At 37.2% G+C, this 24055-nt stretch overlaps 1 protein-coding gene and 1 long non-coding RNA gene across 2 annotated transcripts in view; one reads left to right on the top strand and one right to left on the bottom strand.

Annotated features, from left to right (window-relative positions):
• Positions 1-24055, bottom strand: part of WDR72 (WD repeat domain 72) — a 212792-nt gene that overhangs the window by 59583 nt on the left and 129154 nt on the right. Inside the window, exons 17-18 of the mRNA XM_019806345.2 lie at positions 22107-22186; positions 16631-16832 (exon numbers count right to left, since the gene is read on the bottom strand). Coding sequence (XP_019661904.2) covers positions 16631-16832; positions 22107-22186 — 282 coding nt within the window. The remainder of the gene's footprint in view (positions 1-16630; positions 16833-22106; positions 22187-24055) is intronic.
• LOC117802367 overlaps positions 1-24055 on the top strand; it is a 481710-nt gene that overhangs the window by 367431 nt on the left and 90224 nt on the right. The window contains exons 2-3 of the long non-coding RNA XR_004625626.1: positions 10385-10447; positions 23371-23417. This is a non-coding gene — a long non-coding RNA (uncharacterized LOC117802367). The remainder of the gene's footprint in view (positions 1-10384; positions 10448-23370; positions 23418-24055) is intronic.

Below are 24055 nucleotides of genomic sequence, written 5' to 3'. Positions count from 1 at the left end.
ATGGAACTGAAGACTCTCCTATTTTTCTACACGTAAATTTCACCCCGTGTAGCACGATGATCACATCTGTAACTGAAGAACTTTATTATGTGCTTTAGAGTCCTCAAGTGGTGGGGGCTGTGGTAGGCTCTGACAGGCCAGTCCAAGCTAAGGTCCCCCAAGCCAGCTGCCCAACATCCTTACTGCAACATTTATTCATCTGTAAATCCTCAGTGACTGCTGAGGACTGACAGAATGAATAGGGATAGTTAATAACTTAGTACTACTGTGCTCTTCAACCATCTTGAAGAAAGACGTAAAAACCCAGTATAACTTAAGCCTGACATCTAAAACGAAGTGATACAAAGTGAAAATAATTAATTTTAAAAAGCACGTCTCCAAGAAACTTAAGCACTCCCATATCTTAAGGGGACACTACAAAGTACTGACATATGGTTATGTGACATTAAAAATGTAAGGGAAACCTTCGTTTTTACAAAAAGTTTCAAATTAGGAATTTTAGTGAAAAGCATTGCGTGTACTTCTAGGAAATCTCATCATGATCTCAGTGTAATAGCCATTTGTAAAAGAGCCCCGAACTGAGTCCATGCCAGGGAGCATTATTGGAAAATGGCCCACGCCGACGACTTCCTGGAATTCCTCTCTGTGCAAGTCAGCAGCTTGCTTAGCACCAGCTGGGCACTACACTGAGGCACGGGGAAGTGTAAGGGTGCCCTCCGAGGTGACATGGTTTGTGATTTATAACTTGAGTCTCGAAACAAGGCAGCTAGACAGCAGCACAGGCTATTCAAATCACAAGATCAGCCTTCTTTCTTTTACTAAAACACACAACCAAAGGTGGCCATTAAAAAAAAAAAAAAATAGAACAGGGGTCATCGCTGCATGGCCACGACGTACCGTACCAGGTACAGGGTGTAAAGAAGAAATGACACAGCCTCTCCTCATGATGCCATTAGCGGCTTCCAACTTGCATTTCATGAAATCTTAGCACTTCTCAGAGGGAATTACATCATCATCTGATTCAAACTTTCTTTTTAAAATAGGTACTCTCGCAACTAATGAATCATCGAACTTTACATCGGAAACCAGGGATGTACTGTATGGTGGCTAACATAATAAAACATAATAAAAAATCATACAAAAAATTTAAAAAATAAAATAAAATAGGTACTCTACCTATTGTTAAAGAACTGTGAATTTAAAAAGCAAATTTTTATACTAATTTTTAATCAACTTGGAAACTATAAACCCACTGATTTATGGTTCCAAATTACTGTTTCTGTGCAGATCCAAGATTAATCTCTGTACTTATGCTTAAATTTATAAATGTATCACTGATTAAAGAGGTTGTTTGTGTGTTTTAATGTTGGTAGTAGGCAGTTTTACTCGTAAAAATACACAAACAAGCGCTACCAAAGTGCTATTCTGCTTACCAGGGTGAATCATCATTTTTTCACTCTAGTGTTATCCACAGCAATATACCAATATACCAATTTGCCAAATTTTGGCAAAACCAAAATTTTATTTGACTGTCATCCATCTGTCTTAATTTCAAATCTCATAAAACAACCTTGAACAAAGTGTTTAACTCTGTAATATGTAAGTTATTATAAATTAAAATAATAAGATAGTTTGTCTATTTGATTGCTTCATTTTTACAAAAGCTCTAGATGCTTAGGAAAGTTTTGAAACACAAATGTCGAGCTTTTCTCTAGTAACAAAAACAAACTAGGCATTGGTAAAAAATCTTTACCTATGTTCATGCTTTACATATAAGACAGAAGTTATTGGTGAAACTTGGCTTTATTTTTCTAATATTTTGCAAATTTTCAATTATAGACAATTCCACAGAAAGATGAAAAGAGCCTAATTTACTTTACAATGTAGAAACTATTTTGTACTACCTTTCTGATGTTTAAACAACTATGTATATGGAGAGAGCATAACTTTCTTCCTCTAGGGATCAAAAATGGGAAACTTTCCCACTTGTGTTTTAAAAAAGCACTTCATACTAGGGAAAGTCTATGAAGGTTTACTTGACTTTTTCCATTTCTGATATGATAAAAGGAATTAATACTTTCAGATTACTGCTACACATTAAAAGAATAGATTAAAAACATTAAAATTTATAATTATGGCTTATAAATTTGGGGAAATGAAGACTGGGGATGAAGAGGACATGGAAAATGAGACTATATGCAAGACAACTAGGAAGGGAAACCTGCCAATTGTAATAAATAAGATGACTGACGATGCCTTCAACCCTCTTCATAGAGTTCTAACTGTGGCATCTTAGTGCTTTATAGCATTAGTCACTACTTAGCAGTTTCATTTCTACATTTTTTCCCCAGTACCATTTATACTTATGATTTATGCCCACAGAATAACTACAGAAACCATACATGCCTTACATACAGATTCCAGAAGAAGGCAGAACTCATCTAAGTAAACTTGTAAATCCCGTTCCGTAATGGTGCTATAAGACACGTGGTTTTCCAGTAAAACAGACTCCGGTAGCTTCACTTTTCACGTATGGACTTCTTCCAGGGCGGTACTGCTTTCTTAAGCTATATCATGGTGGAATCTTATCCTTTATAATGTTTTGGAGAAAGCTGAGGGTGGCGCCTGCACAATTTGATTTGGTGTAAAAATACACACCAAATCTGATTTCTGTTACATTAAGGCGTTCTCTGACAAAATACACAGAACAAGAAATGAAGTGAATTGTGTTTTAGAAGTATCTTGCAAGCTTGTTTCCCCGAATACCTGACCACTAATTTTAAAAAATGGATCAAAACCCACTTTAATTGAATATTTAATAGATGATTTAATGGTCAAGTTAAGATACATCTTAAATGCTAAATATAAAAATGATTTGTGTTTGCTTACTGGAAATATTTGTAATACAAGCGAACATATGTAATAAACTAATATTTAAAGCAAATTTACTATGGGAGAAATGAAATGACTATCTTCAATTTATAAACATACTACATTCATCAACCTATATTTTTGACTAATAGTTGGCTTTTATAATATGAATATCATAACAGAGGATTACCATTAACAGAAATTATTTAACTCATTTTAAAAAATTGTGTAATATATTTTCCTTTCAAATGAGCTGCTGGAAATATATAAATGGTAATATCCTCCTAGGGAAAGGCCTGAATTAAGCTAAAGGGAAACGTATCAATTTCCATAAATAAATGAGCCTACTCTTTCATGAATTCTGTCCTCTCCACAATGCCCCATGACGTAGTATGATTTATAGAAAAGAATCTAGGATTTGCAAATAGGAGCATTTGATCTGGTCTAAGGCCATTTTCTAATGAGTCATAACAACATAGCAAAGGTACTTAACTCTATCGTGCCCTGATTTTCCTCTCATTGAAATAGGCAAAGTTTCCCTTCATTCAGTATCTGCAAAGTGAAATAAAAATACATGCCAAAACCTTTTGAAAAAAAGTAAAGTGTTATTTAAGTACCAGAAAACTCATGCTAATCATTTGGAAAATAACCCACCTAATTTTTTTTGTTTCTGAAAATAATGTTCAAATAGATACTCTGGGGGTTCCGAAATGGCCATTTATTCACAGTACAATGTAAACAGACTTTAGCCAATTTGGGGAGCTTGACCTGTGTAATCCCTAAGAAAATTCTAGAAGCTCTTTTGCATCTCTCAGCATGAAACACAGACACATTGTGGTATCTGAGTACTAATATTACCTGGCAATTCCCCTGACATCTTTACTGCAGAAAAAAGAACAATTAAAACCTTTTATTCCCTTGCAGTATTACCAGAACAGATAAATGTTAACGGGCATGTTACTGATTGACACAGGTGATGAGGCAAGGCTGTACCGCGTTACAGGTGTTTTGCCATTACCTTCCAAAACACTGTTTTGTAGTGCAAGGGATGTCATGTAAAAAATAAATGATATTTCCCAATCTTAGCAGTTTGAAAGAAACATAAATCAATGGCGTAAGGGAAGCAGGTGATGTAATGACTCTAGACTTAAGTAGATGGCTTGAAGAGATGGATCATGAAGCTTAACCTTTGAAATTATTCATTGGATATTAATATAAACACATGGAAAAGCACATTTCAAAGTTACCTTGCTTTGCTAAAATTCTATTCATTAAATCAAGAGTTTTCAAATGGCAAAGAGAAATAATATATCCCATTCCTGGAAACTGTCTAATAGCAAACACTGAATAAGCCTGGTTTTACTTAATGTTTCAGTTAAGAATATTTGTAGAAAAGGAAGTCAATAATGTCTACATAAATCCACACATACAAAAAAAGAAAAAAAACTGACGGTGAAACCCAAACTTGTCAACAAATGGAAATGATACAAATACATCCAAAGGAGATAAGAAATTGGACCAAATATTAATACATACAAGTTGGGAAAAAAATTAAGAATTCATCCAAGGGGGGTAGAGATTGAGATAATGGTCATATGTACAGGAAGATAAATAAATTCAAATTAGCAACAAGAACCACAGCAACTCAGGAGGTGTTACTAACGTGATCTGGACTGGGACAGATCCTAATTTACATCTGGTGTTTGGTCTAAAAGCAGGCAGGAAAAATCTCTCTATGTAATATGAACATACCTTCCTTCTCCATGTGAGAAATGAAGCACTAATGTTCCACCTAAATAACCTAGGTTCATGAAGAGGCAATTAAAAAAAAATAAGAAGTTAAGTTCTGCTTTACAAATAAAATACTAAACAGGTACTCTGTCAAAACTTGGACCCAAAGGTTTCTTTCTATCTCCTGCTTTATTCACTCTTTACTTTGCACTAAAACATGTCACTTCTCCTCTTAAAATAATTTTTAATGGTTCCCTTTATCTTTCAGGGAAAAACGCCCATCCCAGAGCCTTTACATTCTAGGTGCCTCACCATCTGCATCCAGACAAGAGCATCCTCATTTCCTCTATCTTGCCCACACCAAATTCATCACCATCTCCTGACCAGGCCACAAGAATCACCCCGTGTCTGTCCTCCCATTAATCCTTTTACCTGAAATATGCTTCTTGCACCAAGCTCCTTCTCATTGGTATTACTTGCATCCTTCCAGAAGCAATGTTAAGATGGAGTTAGAAGTACAAAAGGTTTACTGGAGATTCATTCACATTTGTGAAAGGGAAAAAAAAAAGGCAAAAACATAATTGGATAAGAACCTCTCTATTTGCTATACAGATCTGAGAAAGTCTCTCTTAGCCCAACGGATACTCTAGAGCAAAGACTGGTCTGTGTGGACTAAAAATAGCTGGGCCCTTGTACCACCACCTTGCTCAGCCATTGTTCCAAGGAGAGTATGATTTCTGTTCCAATTTGAGGATGGAGCCTGGAGGTGCCAACAGGTGGAAGCTGTTAGCTATCCACACTCCTCACAGCTAGGCAAGTAGACCTTTTTAGTAGAGTGATGTAAGCAGTGCACCTCTCCATGTCTGCCACACTGTTATTCTCCAAAGCACACGTGAATGTCTACTCCTGTGCACAACGTACAAAAAGTCATCCACAGGGGTTCTCCACGCTTGCACAACAATGGAAACTTCAGTATCTCATACTGCATTGTGAGGTCATTATGTTCCCAGGGCTCTGCCTTTTGGAAAGTAGAAACCACATCATATTCTGCTCAGATTCCTAGTAGATGGCTTGGGAAACACAGCACCTATCACATAACATATTCAAAAGAGGTAGAATGAATTTACAAATGTAAGGATAGACCTACCAGCTGGATGACTGATGGATCCCATTGGTTATTCCCTACTCTGGTGCAGAGACACCAAGGAAAATATCTTGCATATATCAAGAAATACTATGAACACCTCAAAATATAATTTTAATATACTGTAAGTACTAATTATATGGATATGATACATCAAAAATTAGCATATTCTAAGCCAAGGTTTTGGAACTACATTCCTAGTCATTTAAATGAACGTATGTATCTCTTTTTAACCATTATTCTCATTTCCAGTCTTCACAATTTACAGACTGGGGAAAGAGTTCATTTAATTGTTTTTTTTTTAATTTTTTTTTTTAATTTTTAAGTAATCTCTATACCCAACATGGGGCTCGAATTCACAACCTTAAGATCAGGAGTCACATGCTCCATCAACAGAGCCAGCCAGGTGCCCCCAGTTCATCTAATTTTTAATTCTAAGATAAATTATGTTTATTCTGTATTGTAAAATAATAATTTCAATAGAAAATTTTGAATTTTTCTTTGATGACTTCCTTGAAGAATGCTTGCTTAGTAGCTCAGTAACATACATTATTCATTTAATTGCTCAACAAATTGACTCTATGCCAGGCCCAGAGCCAAGCCTGGAGGACACACAGATGAAAGTAAAAAAAATAGGACAAGAAGCTCTTTTTCTAATGGAAGAGACAGAACTACAATCAGATGATTTACTACACAGACTGGGAAGTGCTATGACCAAAGTATAAACAACATGGGTGGAGCACAAAGGAAGCAACAAACATAGGGATCCAAGAAAGGAACACCTTTAATTAGTTGGGGGTTACTTATTTGGCTTTATCTCCCTGTGCACTTTTACAAGAGGGGAGGGAGAGAAACAAGGAAAGCCTCAGAATGTATTAAGAATCCCTTTCCAGAAGGCAGTGGTTCTCAGCAGGTTTGGTACTGCCCCCTAGGGGAAGCCATTGGAAACTGCTGAGCCAAGGAACATCTGGTTTCCCCACTGACTGTGGAGATACAAACATTTAGTGGGCAGGGACCAGAAATGCCAGAAGCCTTGCAGTGCTCAGGAGAGTCCTTCACAATGAAAAATTGTCCCGACATTTCACATGGTTTCCACATATTCCACTGGACATTCATGAAACTGGAAGCCCTCTTTATAATTTCATGGGCCAAAAATCTTAACTTTATTTTACACATAGAGATCTTTCAAAGGTTTTAATTCACCCTGCATTTTCTAGGAAGGCCACTAACCCTGCATATCAAGAAACAACCAAATTTGGCTGTTGCTTTTGTCCATATCTTTGCCAAGAAGATCCATCGGACACCCATGTCACTGACAACACCACCACATGTGTGGTGGTAGATAGGTGTTCCTGCAAAGATATGAAAAACCCATGTCCACCTGTAGTAGGTAAAAGAGAAAAAAAAAGGTAACAACTCTTCTTTGAACTGACTCACCTCTTGTAGCTTATTCTCAGGGGTTCGAAAATGAAGTACTCTGCCTTGTTGTTGTTATTGTTGTTTTTTGCCTTCAAACATCTGTCAGCATTAATTTTTCCCGGTGGCTTGCTAGACAGATAAATTACCCTTGAACTAAACAGATAAATTTGAAGAAATGCCTCTGAATTAACACTTTAGAAAAAAATATATCATTCCCTATAATGATATTTTCCATTCTCTTCCTACCTACAGACTATTAACAGATTATTTAGCATTTCTTCCATTCTGCCTACACTGGTTCTTTAATACATGTCTGTCACTGTCATTTATCATTCATCTGCTCACTCAGGCAACAAACATTTAATGAGCACCCATCATGCCCCACGTGGTGCATTAGCAGCTAGGAGCACAAGATTAATAAGTTCCAACTTTTGCCCTCAAGGAGTTCAGAGAGGTGGGAAAGAAAGGCAAATAACCAACAATTAGAGTGCCAGATGATATACACTATGTTAGAAGGATATACAAGAAGTGTAAAAAGCGATGTCATTGAAAATTCCAGTACCTTCCATTGAACCTTAGGCATAATAAGTGCTTAATAAGAGATATTTTAAAATTATTCAAATTGTTCCAAGACTGAAAATTGGGCAGATACGTTGACGAGTTAAAAATGGAAAAATAAGGCTCCTGCCAGCAAAGTGAATGGCATTCTGACTGAATGGGATATTCTTTTTTTTTTTTTTTAAATATTTTATTTATTTATTTGACAGAGATAGAGACAGCCAGCGAGAGAGAACACAAGCAGGGGGAGTGGGAGAGGAAGAAGCAGGCTCACAGCCAGAGGAGCCTGATGTGGGGCTCGAACCCATAACGCGGGGATCACGCCCTGAGCCGAAGGCAGACGCTTAACCGCTGTGCCACCCAGGCGCCCCTGAATGGGATATTCTAATGGCCCAAGAAGAATGGATAATTCTTCCTTCAGCCACCTTCTCTAATAAGATTGCCTTGGTATGTGCCAGACACCATGCTATCTGCTGAGAATAAAAAGCTGACCAAATCCCTGTTTTGTTTTGTTTTTATCTCAAGAAATTTAGTTGTACCAATTTTTTCCCCCAGAACTAGGGATGCATATCCATATTAGGTAGTGAGATTGGATTTGATGGAGGAACTAATATCATACCAAGTCCCAGGCTCAAGGATGGAATCAGTAGGGAGGAGGCTGACCCAGCTGACCAGGTTGTCAAAAGGGCTCCTAGTTAGCAGCATAAGGGCTACTGGCTACAAGAAAACAGGGGTGAGCCAGAAGTCCCAAGACAGGCAGACAAGTCAGAACCCAGGGTGTGAATCCAAATACCAAGGAAATAGTGTTTGAGGCAGTTCCTTAAATACTCCCCTGGAGAAGCTGTAGCTGAATGAGGAACAAGCAGACACTTTTCAGGCAAGGCTCGAGGCCCTCTAAAAACATCAGACTGAAATCAGATTAGGACTAAATGAGGAGTGGAGAGCCAAACAATCAACCACCAGGAAAGAGAAGTGTTCTGGGTGGCTACAAACTAGATTCATTCACGTGTCTATTTTTAATTTCTTGTGAGCCACCTGATCCAAAGATGGTGATGCCTAGAAAACACAATTTCAGTGGGTATTCAAGACTATGTATGTACAGCTGCTAAAGAAACGCAATCCGCTGATTTTCCTTGTCTTCTCTTTCTCTTACTAATTAGGAGTTGGCTGAATCTTTAGTACAAGCTATCCGACGGTCCATCCATTCATCCATACACTCAATAAACACTTATTACCAGCTACTAGGTAAAGCACCATCCTAGGGGATGGGAAGAAAAAAGATAAACAGACCCGACCCCTGTCCTTGAGGGGTCAGTGTTGGCAGGCCAGTCTGAGCTCGGGAGAACAATAGTACAAAACACATCGATTTCAGCGACAGAATCTAGATCACTTTTTCTTTGTCAATAAATTTAAATGGGTATGCAGACAATAATCAATAAAGTGGTGCCTGCACAACTGTTACCAAGGAAATATTTAACTCAATTCCTTGATGCTACCGTCTGTGTGCAGTCGGGCCAGGTTGGCATTCTGATTGCTCATGAGGAAAAAAGACGATGAAATACTCTAGTTCATATGCCAAGATGAAAATCATCAATCTCAATCTCCGTGAATGATGAAACTACTTTTGGAAAAAGAACAGTGAGCTCTATCAGTCTTTCTAAGGCAGTGCAATCTGGAAGATGATACAGAGAGGGCAGGCAGTGGAGAAGTTCACAAGAATTTATATGAAGGAAAGGGAAATGATGAAATTTCTCCATCAATTTTACAGGAACCTAAAAATAATACAGGATATATATTTAAGCCAATTGACAACTGTGTTTTTTTGAAAGATGTGTAATGTATTCTAGGTGCTAAATAATTGATTTGCTTATCATAAATTAATTCATCTTCATCTAACATATGAATACCTTGATATTCATGTAAGATTGTCTATTGTGTAATTCAAGTTAATCTGTAAAAATGAAATTCTATATTTCCTTTTCTCTTCTTCCCCCAACTGCCAACCTCCACCCCTTCTGATTAATATGTATATGCCAATTCTTTTTTTTTTTTTTTAGATTTCAGTTTTAGGTAAAATCTACACCCAACGTCAGCCTCGAACTACCAACTGTGAGATCAAGAGTTGCATGCACTACTGACTGAGACAGACAGGGGCCCCTGTATATGCTAAATCTTTTTTATTTCTAGCATTTACCAGTTGGCATTTCTAGTTCCTGGGTTTTTTTAACGACTAAAACTTATATTTATACAAATTTATATTCCAAATAAAAGGCTTTAGTATTAAGTACATCTTTGGTGGGATAGCTTACACTGACACACTCAAAGGTTAGTAGAAATTAAGTATTTGACATTTTCTGATTAATTTCTTCAAGAGAATCTTTCCCCTATTGTTTTGCCAAATGTCTGGGTTTTTGCTGCCTTGCGCCCGCCAACCTGGGTAACGCCTATCTCCAGAACTGTTATACAGGAAGCACTTGGTAAAATATTTGCTAAATTTAGAGACAATGAAGGAGAATTGTGGTTAAGTGGGAGACAAAGCCAACTAGGGACAAAGAACCCAAATTTTCAAGCTAGACTGCCTGTTTTTTACTCCTGGTTTGTTTGTTGGTAAGGAGACCTTGGGCAAGGTACTTAACTTCTTCATATCTATTTTCTCATCAGGGAAATGGATATAAGAATACTACCTATCCCCATGGAATTGTTGCCCGGATCAAATAATTTGAGGTACGTGAAGCACTTAGAACATACTAAGCCTGGGGTGCCTGGGTGGCTCAGTCGGTTAAGAGTCTGACTTTAGCTCAGGTCATGATCTCAGGGTCCTGGAATGGAGCCCAGCTTGGCGGGAGTCTGTGTCTCCCTCTGCCCCTCCCCCTTCTCATGCCCTCTCACTTGCTCTCTTGCAAATAAAATCTTTAAGAAAAAAAAAAGAACATACTAAGCCATATCAATGTTAGCTGTTTTCTTATTATTATTGTCCTTATTCTAGAAGGCTAAGGCTTAAGAAAGGAAGGCATTGGAGCAATGAGAGTCAAAGAGGACACAGATGTTTTCCAGAGAAGAAATTAAAGGCCTATGGGTTTCTCTCTAATTTCCAGTTTCCTCATTCATACATGTATTAGTCAGATGATTCTTGGGAGGAAGAAAAAGGCATACGTGTCTTTAGTACTCTTAGCAAACAGTTAACTTCTCCCACTCCAACTTTTTGCTTGGCTAAATCATGTTCATCTTTGACATCTTGAATTAGGCATCTTTTTTCTAAGAAGACTTTATGACCTCAAAGACTGGATTAGGTGCCTCTCTGATGTGTCCCTGCAGCCTCTTCTGTGGCCTCTGACACATTTCATGGTAACACTGATGCTAGTTTGTGTCTTCAACTGAAGATTTCCAATTAATTCCCTGTGGTACCCCCAACTCTTGGACCACTACATAAAGGCATAGAGGAGTAATACAGAGGAGAGATGCATAAAGATTTGTTCAGTCTTGGAGNATATATATATTATATATATATATAATGCATATATATATGCTTGTTTATGAACAATATACATGCTATTAGTATGTCAACATTAGGCCCATTATAAAATATACACAAAAACAGAAATTTCAAAAAGAAGTCTTAACACACACACACTTCCTGATGTAGCTTAAGATAAGTTTGGCAATGCCACATCTTATTTGCTTAAGCTTGCATTACCAGTATTATCTTCAATCCTTGTCCATTTTCTGAGGCTTAGTTTAGTTAATACTAGAAAAGAAAATCTGTAGGTCATCTAGGCAGGGACACTTGAAAACTGAACACAGCAGGGACAACCTTCTGTAAAGTGTGTTTTCCACTCTTCCTTCGACATACCTGGAATACCATATGTGAGTGACATTGCACTACCTAACATAGGAGTCAAGTCAGGGAACCAGGGTCAACCCATGTATCAAATATTTTTTGTTTGAAAAAGCAGAAGTATAGATTTTCATTATCTTATTCATCCATATCTAATCCATTAGCAAATACTGTTAGTTGAACCTTCAAAATACATTCAGAATCTGATCACTTCTCCATCCAAATCACCATATTTGTTCCAAGCTGCCATCATCTGGGTTAGCATAATGGCCTTCCAACCGGTCTCCTTGCGCCTATTCCTGGCCTCCGAACTGCAGGCAACATGATCCCATTAAAATATGTGCCCTTTGTTTGCTCAAATGGTTTTCTATCTTGCTCAGAGAGAAAGCCTAAGACCTTACTATGACAGTCAAGGCCTTCAAATGATATGTCTCCCATTGCTTTTCTGCTTCCATAAAGAGGAATGCACTGGCCTTCTCATTTAGCCCGGAGAGCTCACAGAGGGTGGAAGATGCATTTACTATAAATAAAGACAGTCAAGAAAGTTTCCCTGTGAAGTAGTCAATGGTTTGAAAGCCTTTCCACAACTAGACAGATTTTCTTCCGAGAAATGCAACAGGCAGAGGAAAATTACACATTTTCATTATTTAATTTTGTAGGTAAGTCTTTGAAAATGATGCATGCAATAAAGATTATTTGCAATACCCACATCTGATGCATCATCTTCACAACTACACAGTTTAACGTGAATTTAAATTCAGCCAATAATTTCAAAGTGACAGTTTTATCTACAAAGCCTCCATTTCTAGTTCAACCAATTTATTTAATGGAACAATTTACAGCACTTGTTTAAACTGATCCAAATAACATTCAAAAAAATAAAGGGAAATAACTTTCAAATGCATTTTAATAACAGAAACCACTGCTGTTTTTTAAAGCAATGAATCTTAGCTTCAAATGTGAATGTTAATTTCATATTAAAGAGATGAAGAGAGGCAATGTAACTGTTAAAATACAGCACTCTCCCATAAAATACCAACACACAAATATTAAAGACCTCAAATAAAATACATGCTGTGAAATGTAACAAGTGAAAACACCAAAAATAAACAGGATACAAAATTAAAAAGTTCAAACACACACATTACACTTCAATTCTCACTTCACTTGATTTCCAGTGCTTTCCAGATGCATCTCATGTTCAAATAGTTCAAGAAACCTGGTGATTTTCTTTATTATAAGGGTGAAGATGGCAATGACTGAACACTCTGCATTTTCTTTGGTAATATAAAGTATGATTTATGAGAGGAGAATAAAAATCTAAGAAAACCACTCAATAAATTATTTAATTTTCAGATCATGCTGATTTAGAGCAAATTTCCTTCATGCTGCCAGCATGGAAAACGCAGTTTACTGGATTAGAACACAGTGTTTAAGAAAATATCTGGGTTTGCCTCCCTGTTTTTATTAATTCTGTGACTCTAGACAAGGCACATCAACTCTTTTTTTTTTTTTTAAAGATTTTATTTATTTATTCGACAGAGAGAGAGACAGCCAGCGAGAGAGGGAACACAAGCAGGGGGAGTGGGAGAGGAGGAAGCAGGCTCATAGCAGAGGAGCCTGATGTGGGGCTCGATCCCCTAACGCCGGGATCACTCCCTGAGCTGAAGGCAGATGCTCAACCGCTGTGCCACCCAGGCGCCCCAACACATCAACTCTTTTAAGCCCCATTTTATCCATTTTAAAATGGGATAATAAGGGAAACAGTGTCTCAAAGTACAAGACAATACACCACTAGTGGCACTGAAGATAGCTGGCATAGGGACAGGCCTTTAAAAAAACACTGTTTACTTTAATGTGTCTGAGAAAGATACATAATTAGTGTGTCAAAAAATGTACAGAGGCAATTTCTGAGGAGAAGCCTAGGTAGCACCGTGGGAATCTCTTTTTCAGAGAGTAGTTCCTTTCAGTGCTCCTCTGAAACTTCATTTCCATGAACATGGACATTTAAAAAACTAAAATTGTTTACACAAATAACTCAAGTGCTAGGAAGAAAGTCAGGGTTCATGTGAATTTTATGTGAGAGTTAAAGGAAAAAGTGAGATAATATTCATAAAGTACTCACATAGTGTTGGAGTGTATTAAGAGCACAATAATTGTTACTATTTTTCCTTATAATCTATTATTGCCATATTGCTATAATAAACCAAATATACTCCACTCTGGCATTAAAGAAGCTTATGAATGTCCGTGCATAATAAAGCCATCATCTGTTACTTTCTGAACGATTTATAAATAAGATGCACTAAGAAACTAAGAAACCAAGGGGCATGTGGATGCCTCAGTTAGTTAAGCTCCCGACTTTCGATTTTGGGTCAGGTCATGATCGCAGGGTCATGAGATACAGCCCCTCATTGGGCTCCTCCCTCAGCAGGGATTCTGCTTGAGATTCTCTCTCTCCTCCACCCCTCCTGCCTCCCCGCCTGGACCATGCAGTAAGCACCCACGCACGCGGTCTCTTTCAAATGAATAAATAAAGAAAATCTTAAAAAAAAAAAAAAGGCACTAAGAAATCAAGAAAGAATAAATGAAATTGGCGGCCTGGGGGGGGAGGTGGAGGGGAGCTTACAGAGGACAAATGAGCAAGGACCTGAAAACAAAACAACATGAACCATTTATCATAAGAATATTTGGTAGTGGGTTGCACTGACACTGGATCTAAGTAAATCTGCCTATGAAGTTTGGGGAATAATCACACCTGGTGAATAGTACTTATACCATCCCTTTAATCTTTGAACCAGGACATCTGATATAAATAAAATGTCTTTTTACTTATTTATTTTTTTTAAATCCAGTAAGCAATGCAGTACATTCCATTTAATAAAGGTCCAAAACTTTTCCTGTAATTTTACTAAGTTCCTCTGAATAGTCTGAAAAATTATTTTTGTTTGTTGTTTTTGCTTTTTTTTTTTCCAAAAAGAGGGAAAGAAAGGCAATGTTAATATCCAACATAGTATTGCTTGGGAATTTTCCTTTTCAATGCATGTTGTGTGTTTCCACTTAAATTGCAATTGCAGTTAGTATTTTCCTACAGGCAGTATTTCCCACAAAAATATGTGCTCAGCATTTTGTGAATATTTCATTTCTTTTAAATAAAATATTCTAAATTTCATCCACCAATATATAAAGTAACTTTAATATTTTTGTATTCTAATTGTTATCACAAATTAACCCTATTTTTGTTTAACATTGGCAAAGGATCATTCAGTAATGATCTGAAGATAGTTAATATCTAACTTAAAATCCAGATGTCTTTAGTCATAGTAAGACCAAATTCCATAGTTGTTTTTTTTTTTTTTAAAGATTTTTATTTATTTATTTGACAGAGAGACACCGAGAAAGGGAACACAAGCAAGGGGAGTGTGAGAGGGAGAAACAGGCTTCCTGCCAAGCCTGGAGCCCAATGGGGAGCTCGATCCCAGGACTCTGGGATCATGACCTGAGCCAAAGGCAGACGCTTAACAGCTGAACAACCCAGACGCCACCCCCCCCCATAGTGTATTTCTTAAACCCAAGAATCAGTTGGGAACAGAACAAGGCCCAATCTCGTGAAACTTCAAATAATGAGTAAGCCATGTGATAGCAAAATTTACCAAAAGTTTCACCTTGATAACCCGCCATGAATTCGTCACCCAGAAAAGAAGGCTTTGGGCCAGAGAATAAGGTAGACATTCAAGCTTAGGGATAAAGCATATAAATGCCACCTGATGACAGTTAACACATGATGAATGACACTAGCTGTCTTTGGGGAGCTGGAAGAAACATATTAATGACACTATAGGTGCCTCGCCGAATGAATCAAGAACCTGCATGCACTCACTGAAAATTAATTTAAAAAGGAATTTTTCTCTTCTTGCTCGAAAGGTGTAATACAACTACAATTATGTGATATGATCAGAAAGGAGCTCCTTCAAGTGGGTGAATTTACCAGATAATTAAAGCTAATTTCTGGACAAGAGACAAACAAATGACTTGAAATTGCCATTGAGCTTTATCAAATTGCTTATTGAATTTACCATCTTCAGTGACTGTCTTGGCATTAGGAAATATTCTATCTATTTTGATCTTTGGCCTTCACTGAAGAGCCTTTCTCTGCTATGTATCCTCTCTCACTACATAATGCTGTCCAATCAGTAATCTTATAAAAATAATAAGAAATAATTATAATAGATCTTTAAGAATGACACCTGTGCTAGGACTTAACATTTTAAATATAGCAACATTTTTCTGAGTCCCAAATAAATAAAAAGAAAATCTCTTTCTGAGACCTAAAAGAAATACCTAATAATTTTTAACAACCTGGAACATGTAAATTTGTAACGTTTTCCTGAGGAAAACATATATTTAATTACAAATTAACTTGTTCATCAAAAGTTTACTAGTGAGGCTGAAAACCAAATTTGTACTTACCTTTTTTACTGTTTTTTATTTATTTTTTAAGTCACAGCTAATGGGCTGAAAAATCAGATAACATCTTACAGCAGAAATTGAGATTCACTTGCTAGCCATGAACCATAAACATTATCATTATGAAGTTACAATGATAAAATTTTATTTTTTATAAAATCAAGTGGTCCACTTCTAAATCAGTTTAATTTTAGTTTATACTACGTTTCTTATTTTTAGGAAATTAAAAAAAAAACAGCACATGGATATTATCAGTATCAAATGGAAACAAATTTAGGACCCATCATTATCAAGGTGTTCTTAAAATATCTCATTAAGCTATTACTGTTAATCCTGTTTTCATTTTTAATCACTTAATGCAAAAATGTTTTAATAAACAATATAGATTTTTGTTCTGGAAAATATTTACTGATTATGATAGAATTTAGAAGGTTTTTCAGAAACTTGAGAATCATAAGAAGAAACTGATAGCAGAATAGGTCAGAAACAGGGCACTTGGCTCAGTTTTTGCAGAAATGATATATTGTGAACTCATATTCTGAACACACTCTTAAGTACTAGGAAAAGTTCTGATGAAAGTGCATGCCAATAAATTTTGCACTTACTTTGCAGAGGCCCGGTGTCTGTAGTACACTGTAACTCTACCTCCTCCCCACAGGTCCATTCTGTATTCTGCAGAATCTGCCTCATCTCACAGTGAACATCCTCTGTCATGGGCACTGGTTGACTGTTGACTGGTGTCTTACTCAACGTCTTCATGTGCTGTTGAACTTCCGCCAAGAGAACAGCTTGTATTGCTTCAGTTACCTATAAAGGTTTTTTTTAATCATTTTTTTTTTTGTAGTATTTTTACAAATGCTTGGGGTCTAACATCAAGCTGAGAGCCTGGGAATTTTGACTTAAATAGGTTTCCCATGTACCACTCCCTTCCACTAGAATTAGCATCTGAAACAATTGAAATACTGAACACTGGAACCCAAACCTTCACACTGTTCTTTTGCTAACACAGGAGATTCTAAAGGGAAGGTTGGAAGGAGTTCTCAATTCTTTCACCTAAGATACTTTCACTTTCACCAGAAGATAAAGAAAATGAATTCTGAAGATATCATATTGGTCTTAAAGACAAGTTTAGCTCCTCAAATTATGTCTAGCTCTAAGGCACTAAAAACACTTGATTTGTAGCTAAAAACACTTGATTTAAACTCACATTTAGTACAGAAAGCTAAAGACAAGATTTTAATAATAAATCTCACTAAACTGTGTGTATATGTACATGGTTTTACACAGTTTAAAAATATTGCAAAGCTTGCCTTCCAATTACTGCACATACCCAGTCAAGGATCTGTGACTGGGTCAAGGGGGAGGGGAATGCTTGTCACAGACATCTAATCCAGTATCCTTATTTTTTTAACTGAAGAACCTAGGACAGGACATCCCATAGATATGGTGGACAAGCCTTCTGACCCCGGATTCTACGTCCTTTGTAGGATATGTCCTTCCAAGTTTCTATAGTCTCATCCCTTAGTAAAAGGCCAGTGACAACGTACCTTAGTCTCTTCCTGGCAAGGTAAGAGGCAAGGATCAACAGTTAACGTAGAATTCAAAGAAAGCCAAGAGCTGAGTCAGTGAGAGAAGAGGAAGACCACCACTGATCTAGGTGAACTTGGGACACTTCCCATTATCCTTCTCCTATAGCCACACCCCAATGCCTACTCCTCTTCTCCTCAAAAGACTGCCCTGGGTCAAGATGACTCCTGCTCCACATTGCTGCCATCCCCTCTGCACTACCGCCAGTCTACCCATAGGATGCCCTTCAGCTAGGGCTTTGGGTGGGACACCACCAATTGATCTAGAGAAGCTGATGCCAAAAGCAGAAAAGGTATTCATCTAAATAATTATTCAGTCTCTTTTATGTGCCATGGTAGCATGTGCAATCTTGGGGCTCTGGGGACACTCCGAGAGCTTAGCTTATGTTGATGGCAGATGCTCACTGAACTGCCTGCCAGGGCAGGAGGAGCCAGGCCTTGACTTTTAAATATAGGAAGCTACTCAAATTATCAGAGCAGCTTCCTGATCCCTGACCATCCCCGTTCTTGTCCACTCAACTGCTTGGTTAGGTTGTGAAAAAAGGCTAATGAAGGATGTGATTTTACTATTGCCTACCAAGTCTACCAACACTGCAGTACTTCCTGCCACAATACAGGTAGGTATGTAATGCTTACTCATGCATATCACATGATGAGTTACTCGACACTGTGATAGCTGTTGCAAACCATGGTTCTAACATATAGTTCTACATATTATGATACTGGTGAATCATGCCTATTAGTATCTTCCATGTGAAGAGATATGTATTAACTATTAGATATGATATTTACTAACATATACCATTCTATATTATAATAAGTGAACCAGGCCTATTATGTATATCATGCGATGGGACAAACTATATTAATTATTCATGAACAATTTTCTATCACTGAATTTATTTGTTTTAATTTTGTCACACATTGTATTTGACAGCACTGCTTCCAAGATGAGGATGATATGGTAGAAAGAGCTCTGAATCGGAAATGAGAAAGCCCAAGTTTCTGATCTAACTATACAGTTATCACAAAGGCAACTTTTGCCAAGTCATGTACTACTCTGGGACTTCATGTCCTCCCATAAAACAAAGTCCATGATGCTGAGTAAGGCTGGGATGAGAGCTTTCAATCATAGAAACCTGGATGGAACTTGCTTGTGTCCCTACCTATAAATCAGGAGGATACTGGAGGGTATCTGCAGACCTGTGATACATCCAGACTGTGGTCTATCCTTCAGAATGGGCAGTTTGGCCATATGCTCCATGGGATTGTGTCTGCCTTCTCACACTGGGATTATTACCATCTCTGAGTAGCATCTACGACTGCGATTTAGAATGTCCTGTAACACTGGATATCAACTTGGGTCAGTATTCTTTCCTAAAAATATATGGGGATGTATGCAATTTCATTGAACATGTCTAATTATTAGATTTATACATCATGACTACATTTTTTAACTATTGAATTTTGGGGCTTGTTGATGTATTTGTCACTATCAATGCATGTTGTAACAGTAAATAACGTGAGTATCATTGAAAAACAAAAGGAAGCAGAAATAACTGAATAAAACATATTAACCATAAGTCAGAAAACTTAAAAGCGAATACTGAATGGCATATACCCAATTGGAAACAAACTCAAACCCACACTCTGTGATCAGTGTGAAATCAATACTCAGCACAGTTCCAAACCACAGACAGATGATACATCTTATAAGCATGTAATAATGTTATTACAGTACCTGGTATACAGTGGGTACTAAATAAATGCTAATGGAATTGAAATAGATTCTGTACTTAAAAAAATATCAAGTGTAGAAAGCAGAATTTATTGATAATTTCTATCAATACTTAAATCTCCCTAGTGTATAAATAGAGCAGATACATTTTGCAGATAGTAGGAATAGAATTTTTCCCAACAAAATATAAAATTTTTAGACTATATTATATAACTTTTTGAATCTAATAATGAGCTAGAATTGAAAGCACTATGGCTATAAAGCTGTCTTCCGAATGCATAGAAATAATTTTCTTTGAGAAGACTGATGCGTAAAGCATTACACTCTTATGAGGGAATGTGCAGAGATTTAAGTGAAGATTTACAAATCCATTGGCTGGAAAGAGACAGCCACAAATCTGGGCCATACACTTATTACTCGAAGTATTACTATGCCATAGGCAAGCTAAAAGTTTTAATGGTTTTCTACTAAAATCTTGACATAGCAAAGTTCTGTTAAATAGCACAGAGCATTATGAAGACTCATGAGAGCCCCTGTGGCCTGCTTGTGGTTCCAATGTCCAGACTTTCCAGGAGAAAAGCACTTTCTCAGCACTCGGTTCACACTGACTGTTCATGTCTTTGCAGCATCTGCTGGAAAAGCATACTTGTCCCTGGAGGCCTGGATGTCATGATTTCACCCATTGGTGTTAGATCATAAAATCCGGGGAACTTTAGTGAAGCTTCAAAACACGCAAATTAGCAACCCCAAAACCTTATGTTGCTTTTCCAGCATTTATTTCTCTGTTGGGTATATTTCATGCATTAGAAGCAAAAGAGACAATCCCCAGACAAACTCATTCATCTGCAAAATTAACACATTCTTAGTCCCCCCCACCCCCGCTTCAATTTCTGAGGTAGGATTTTGCTGTTTGACAGAAGCATTCCATTACCACCAGAATACATTAAAAAGTAGATTCAACTTAACATGACTAGCTGTTTAAATGAACAGCTTTGTAAGGAATCTGAGGATTGGTTAATGAAGCATTTAAATAAATACCAGCAAGAGCCTCTGTTGTTCCCAAAGGACCCAGGAATTACCATTCCCATTTTACACGTGAGGAAAATAATCAACCAGTTACACCCGTCTTCCAGAGCTATTCATCAGGTTAGTGGCAGAGATGAGAGGAGAACTTTGAAGCTTAGACTTCTATAAAGTGAGTAATAAATGCTCTGGTAACATTTGTCACCCTGCCAGACTTTTACACAGGTCATAGAATCATAGAACCTTAAAGGTCCATTAGTCCAAACATGTCCATACTTATTTGAAGGCCAAGTGAACAATTACAAAAGATCTTTAGTTAGAGCAATCCAGGATAAATTTTCTATTGAATTCTTTTCCTTCAGGACTTTTTCCCCTCATTGAGGAATTCTTAGGCTATTTGGGTGAAAAAAATCTTACCTTTAACTGAGACTCTTAGGGTGATTGCTAACACTCTGGTAAAGTCAACATGTACTAATGCTTATTTGATTATCACAGAGGCTTTTTGCATAGCTATTCATTCATTCGTTAAATATTTATTGACAGGTTGCTGTGACTACTGCTTTTTAGGGCATTGATGATTGAGGGGTGAGTGAGATGGGCCAAGTCCCTGCTCTCAGCAAGCTTCTGAGACAGCAAGACGACAGTAGAGAAGCAAGCAAAAAAGCTAATGGTATCATTTCCATTAAAAGCAACTGCAACAAAGAAAATAAAACTGGGTAATGCCATGGTGACCAGAGGCATGGGGTGGGGGAGGGTGGTGGTGACAACATGAGGCAGGTCATCAGGGAAGACTTCTTGGAGGAGTTGGCTCTTGAGTAGAGAGATGAAGGGAAAAATTAGAATTCCAGCCCAACAGAACAGTAAGGTCCTGAGGTGGGAATGAGTGTTGTGTATTTTGGAAATGAAAAGGTCAGTATGGCTAGTAGAGCAGGGGGGAGAATGATGAATGAACAGGTTAGGCTAGTAGCGTGGCCAATGATGCACAAACTTGCAGGCCACGGTAACAAGTTTCAACAGCCATTCCAACTGTGTTTATTTGGTTCTGTGGTTCAACCTCACAGTGTGTTCTGAGTTAACTTTGTTTTCCTGTAACTAAGAATAAACATCTGTAATTGGAATTATTGCTATGCTTGTCTTGCAAATTTGACATTTATTAAGCTCATGAAGAAGAATAAAGTTCTGATAAATATTCATCTAATCAACGCACAGATATTTATTGTACAATGTACAAAGCTACCTGGTAAGCTTTTAGGATCCAGAAAAGCCTTAAAAGAGATAGAAGGACTTAAATTGGGCCTTGAAGAAACCCGTTCTCTCAAACAGCTTACAGATGAGGTACTCTCAAGATAGAAAAATGATTCCTAAGTCCACGTACCAAATTCCCAAGCCCAGGGACTTTGATGTCATGGCATATTTTGAAATCAATTCTGCCACAAACTGAAACTTCAAAAGGCAACAGGTTACCTGTACAACAGGAACATCCCCTCCTCGGGCCCTCTATTCATCCCACCTAACCTGGTGCATTCTTGCATATGTCATTTTCTACTTTTTCCCTCATACCTTCTGCATTAGTCCTTTTAAATGAAATGCCCAGGGAGGAAATATTTTGTGAGGACAACAGTAGCATTTATGGGTACTCTCGGGTTAAAGGGAAAATGAACGAACCACTCACAGAATAGAAAGGAACAGCAGGGAACTCTTCTAATAACTCCAAGAACATGCTGTATGTCATACCTGCACAGACTGGTCTCTCCAACAGGAAATGAGCTTCAAAAGTGAAATGTCAGCTTCAGGTATATGGGATTCATTCTTACCTAGAAATACAGAAAATCCATTTGTATCTCGAGAGTATTAAAAAATGGATGCAACCCAATGATCCTCCACCCCAGCTGCATGTTAGAATCACATGGGGAGCATTTTTTTCCCACAAACACCAATGTTGGGGTTCAATCTTTCAAAGACTCTGATTTAATAGGTCCTGGGGGAGGGGAGGGCAGGCATTAATACTTTGTTAAAGTACCTCAGATAATTTTCATGTATAACCAGAGTAAGAACCATTTATTAATTTATATGTATTTCTAACGATTATATGAATACACAGTCACATCAGATCAAATTCATCTTTATGCCCTAAACCCATCTTTGTAACTTTTGCCAATGGAGTGCAATGAATAATGTTCCCGCCCAAAACAGATTGCCAAATTTTATAATTCCTTCCTCATGCAAACAAATCCTGACATACTACTTTGCTATGAATCAGCATTTATCACAGGAAAATCATATAAAAGACTTCCTTTGATTTGTCCTTACCCAGCTATACTACTCTGATCAATAGATATAGCACTTATGTTTTAATCTGACTCATTTTGTTATGTATTGTTTCTTTTAAGTTTGCCCTTTTGAATGTCCTTTCTATCTATTTGCCTTAATGTTCAGTGTGAAATTTTAAGAGTGAGCTAGGGCTTGGTTTATTTAAATTGATCCATAGAGTGTCCAGCAGCCCCTACACAAAAAAGCACTTAATAAGTGCCTTTTTATTAATTGAAAATGTACATATTATCATCCAAATGAAAAATTGATCAATTAAGGCTTTCTGATGGCTAAAGTATATTATCTAGATGCCAGATTGTTGGAGTGAGATAAGGAAAAACGATGACGGCTTGCACTGGAGGGAAAATTACTCTAATTGTCTATTTAAATTAATGTATTAATATGTGTTTGAAATTCTGGCATCAACTCTTTTAGTTATTATGAGTCCAGTATGCTTTTCACTGAATCACCATTTTATGTATTAATAGATATGCTACGCATCTGTGTGTATATATGTACAAATATGTATTTTATAAATATTTTATATTATATATATATTTTTAAATATCACATGAGTGGTGAAGGGAAATGTGATAGAAAGTATTAAACATAATGTGAAGTGAGAATATTTAAAGAGATACATATGAAACTTTTGACTCATTATTAATATCATTATTTTTCCCGATAGAACATATGATGTGAATTTGAAATGACCAAGATCACTGCATAAAACATGTAAGTATGATACAGCACTATGATTTTGAAGTCATATTTTCCATTTCTTCATGAGCACAGCAGGTAAGAGAAAATTTTCTTTTGATCTCTCTCCTTCCCCTCCTCTCTCAGTCTGTTGACCTTGTGACTCTACCATCAAAGCTAAGTATTGGTCTCAACGTTAACTACTTACTGGCATCATGGGGTACTTCACAGTGCACTTTAATGTGATGTTAAAATTTTAATATGAGGTAGAAATGAGAGCCAACTTTTCTTGGCAATGTCAGTGAACTAAAGAATTAATTGCAACATCAGGGGGAAAGATAAAAAGAAAACACCCCAGGCTTACCAATATTACTGAGTCACCATTTTTGCTGGGTATTGGTTCCTGTCAACCCTTTAGAATGAGCACCTCAGAATATTATTTTATTCTTCAGGCTCTGACTTTACCGAATTAATAGCATAAAGTGAACCCTTCCTTTCCCTTCACCTCCCATCTTCCAATTACTAAAACACAAACCCATGTTTCCTTAGGGCCTAAGTGAATCTTAAATGCTATAAATGCCACCTCTAAACATGGGGGAGGCTATTCAGTAGTAACACTAGTTGCTCCTGCTGCTTTGGTTGGGGCAGCCAGAGGAAAAGCTGGAGGCTTCAGT

This window comes from Ailuropoda melanoleuca, chromosome 5 (assembly GCF_002007445.2).
Source record: "Ailuropoda melanoleuca isolate Jingjing chromosome 5, ASM200744v2, whole genome shotgun sequence".
Lineage (NCBI taxonomy): Eukaryota > Metazoa > Chordata > Mammalia > Carnivora > Ursidae > Ailuropoda > Ailuropoda melanoleuca.
Note: the sequence above shows the minus strand (reverse complement) of the source record. Positions and strands in the feature narration are given on the sequence as shown.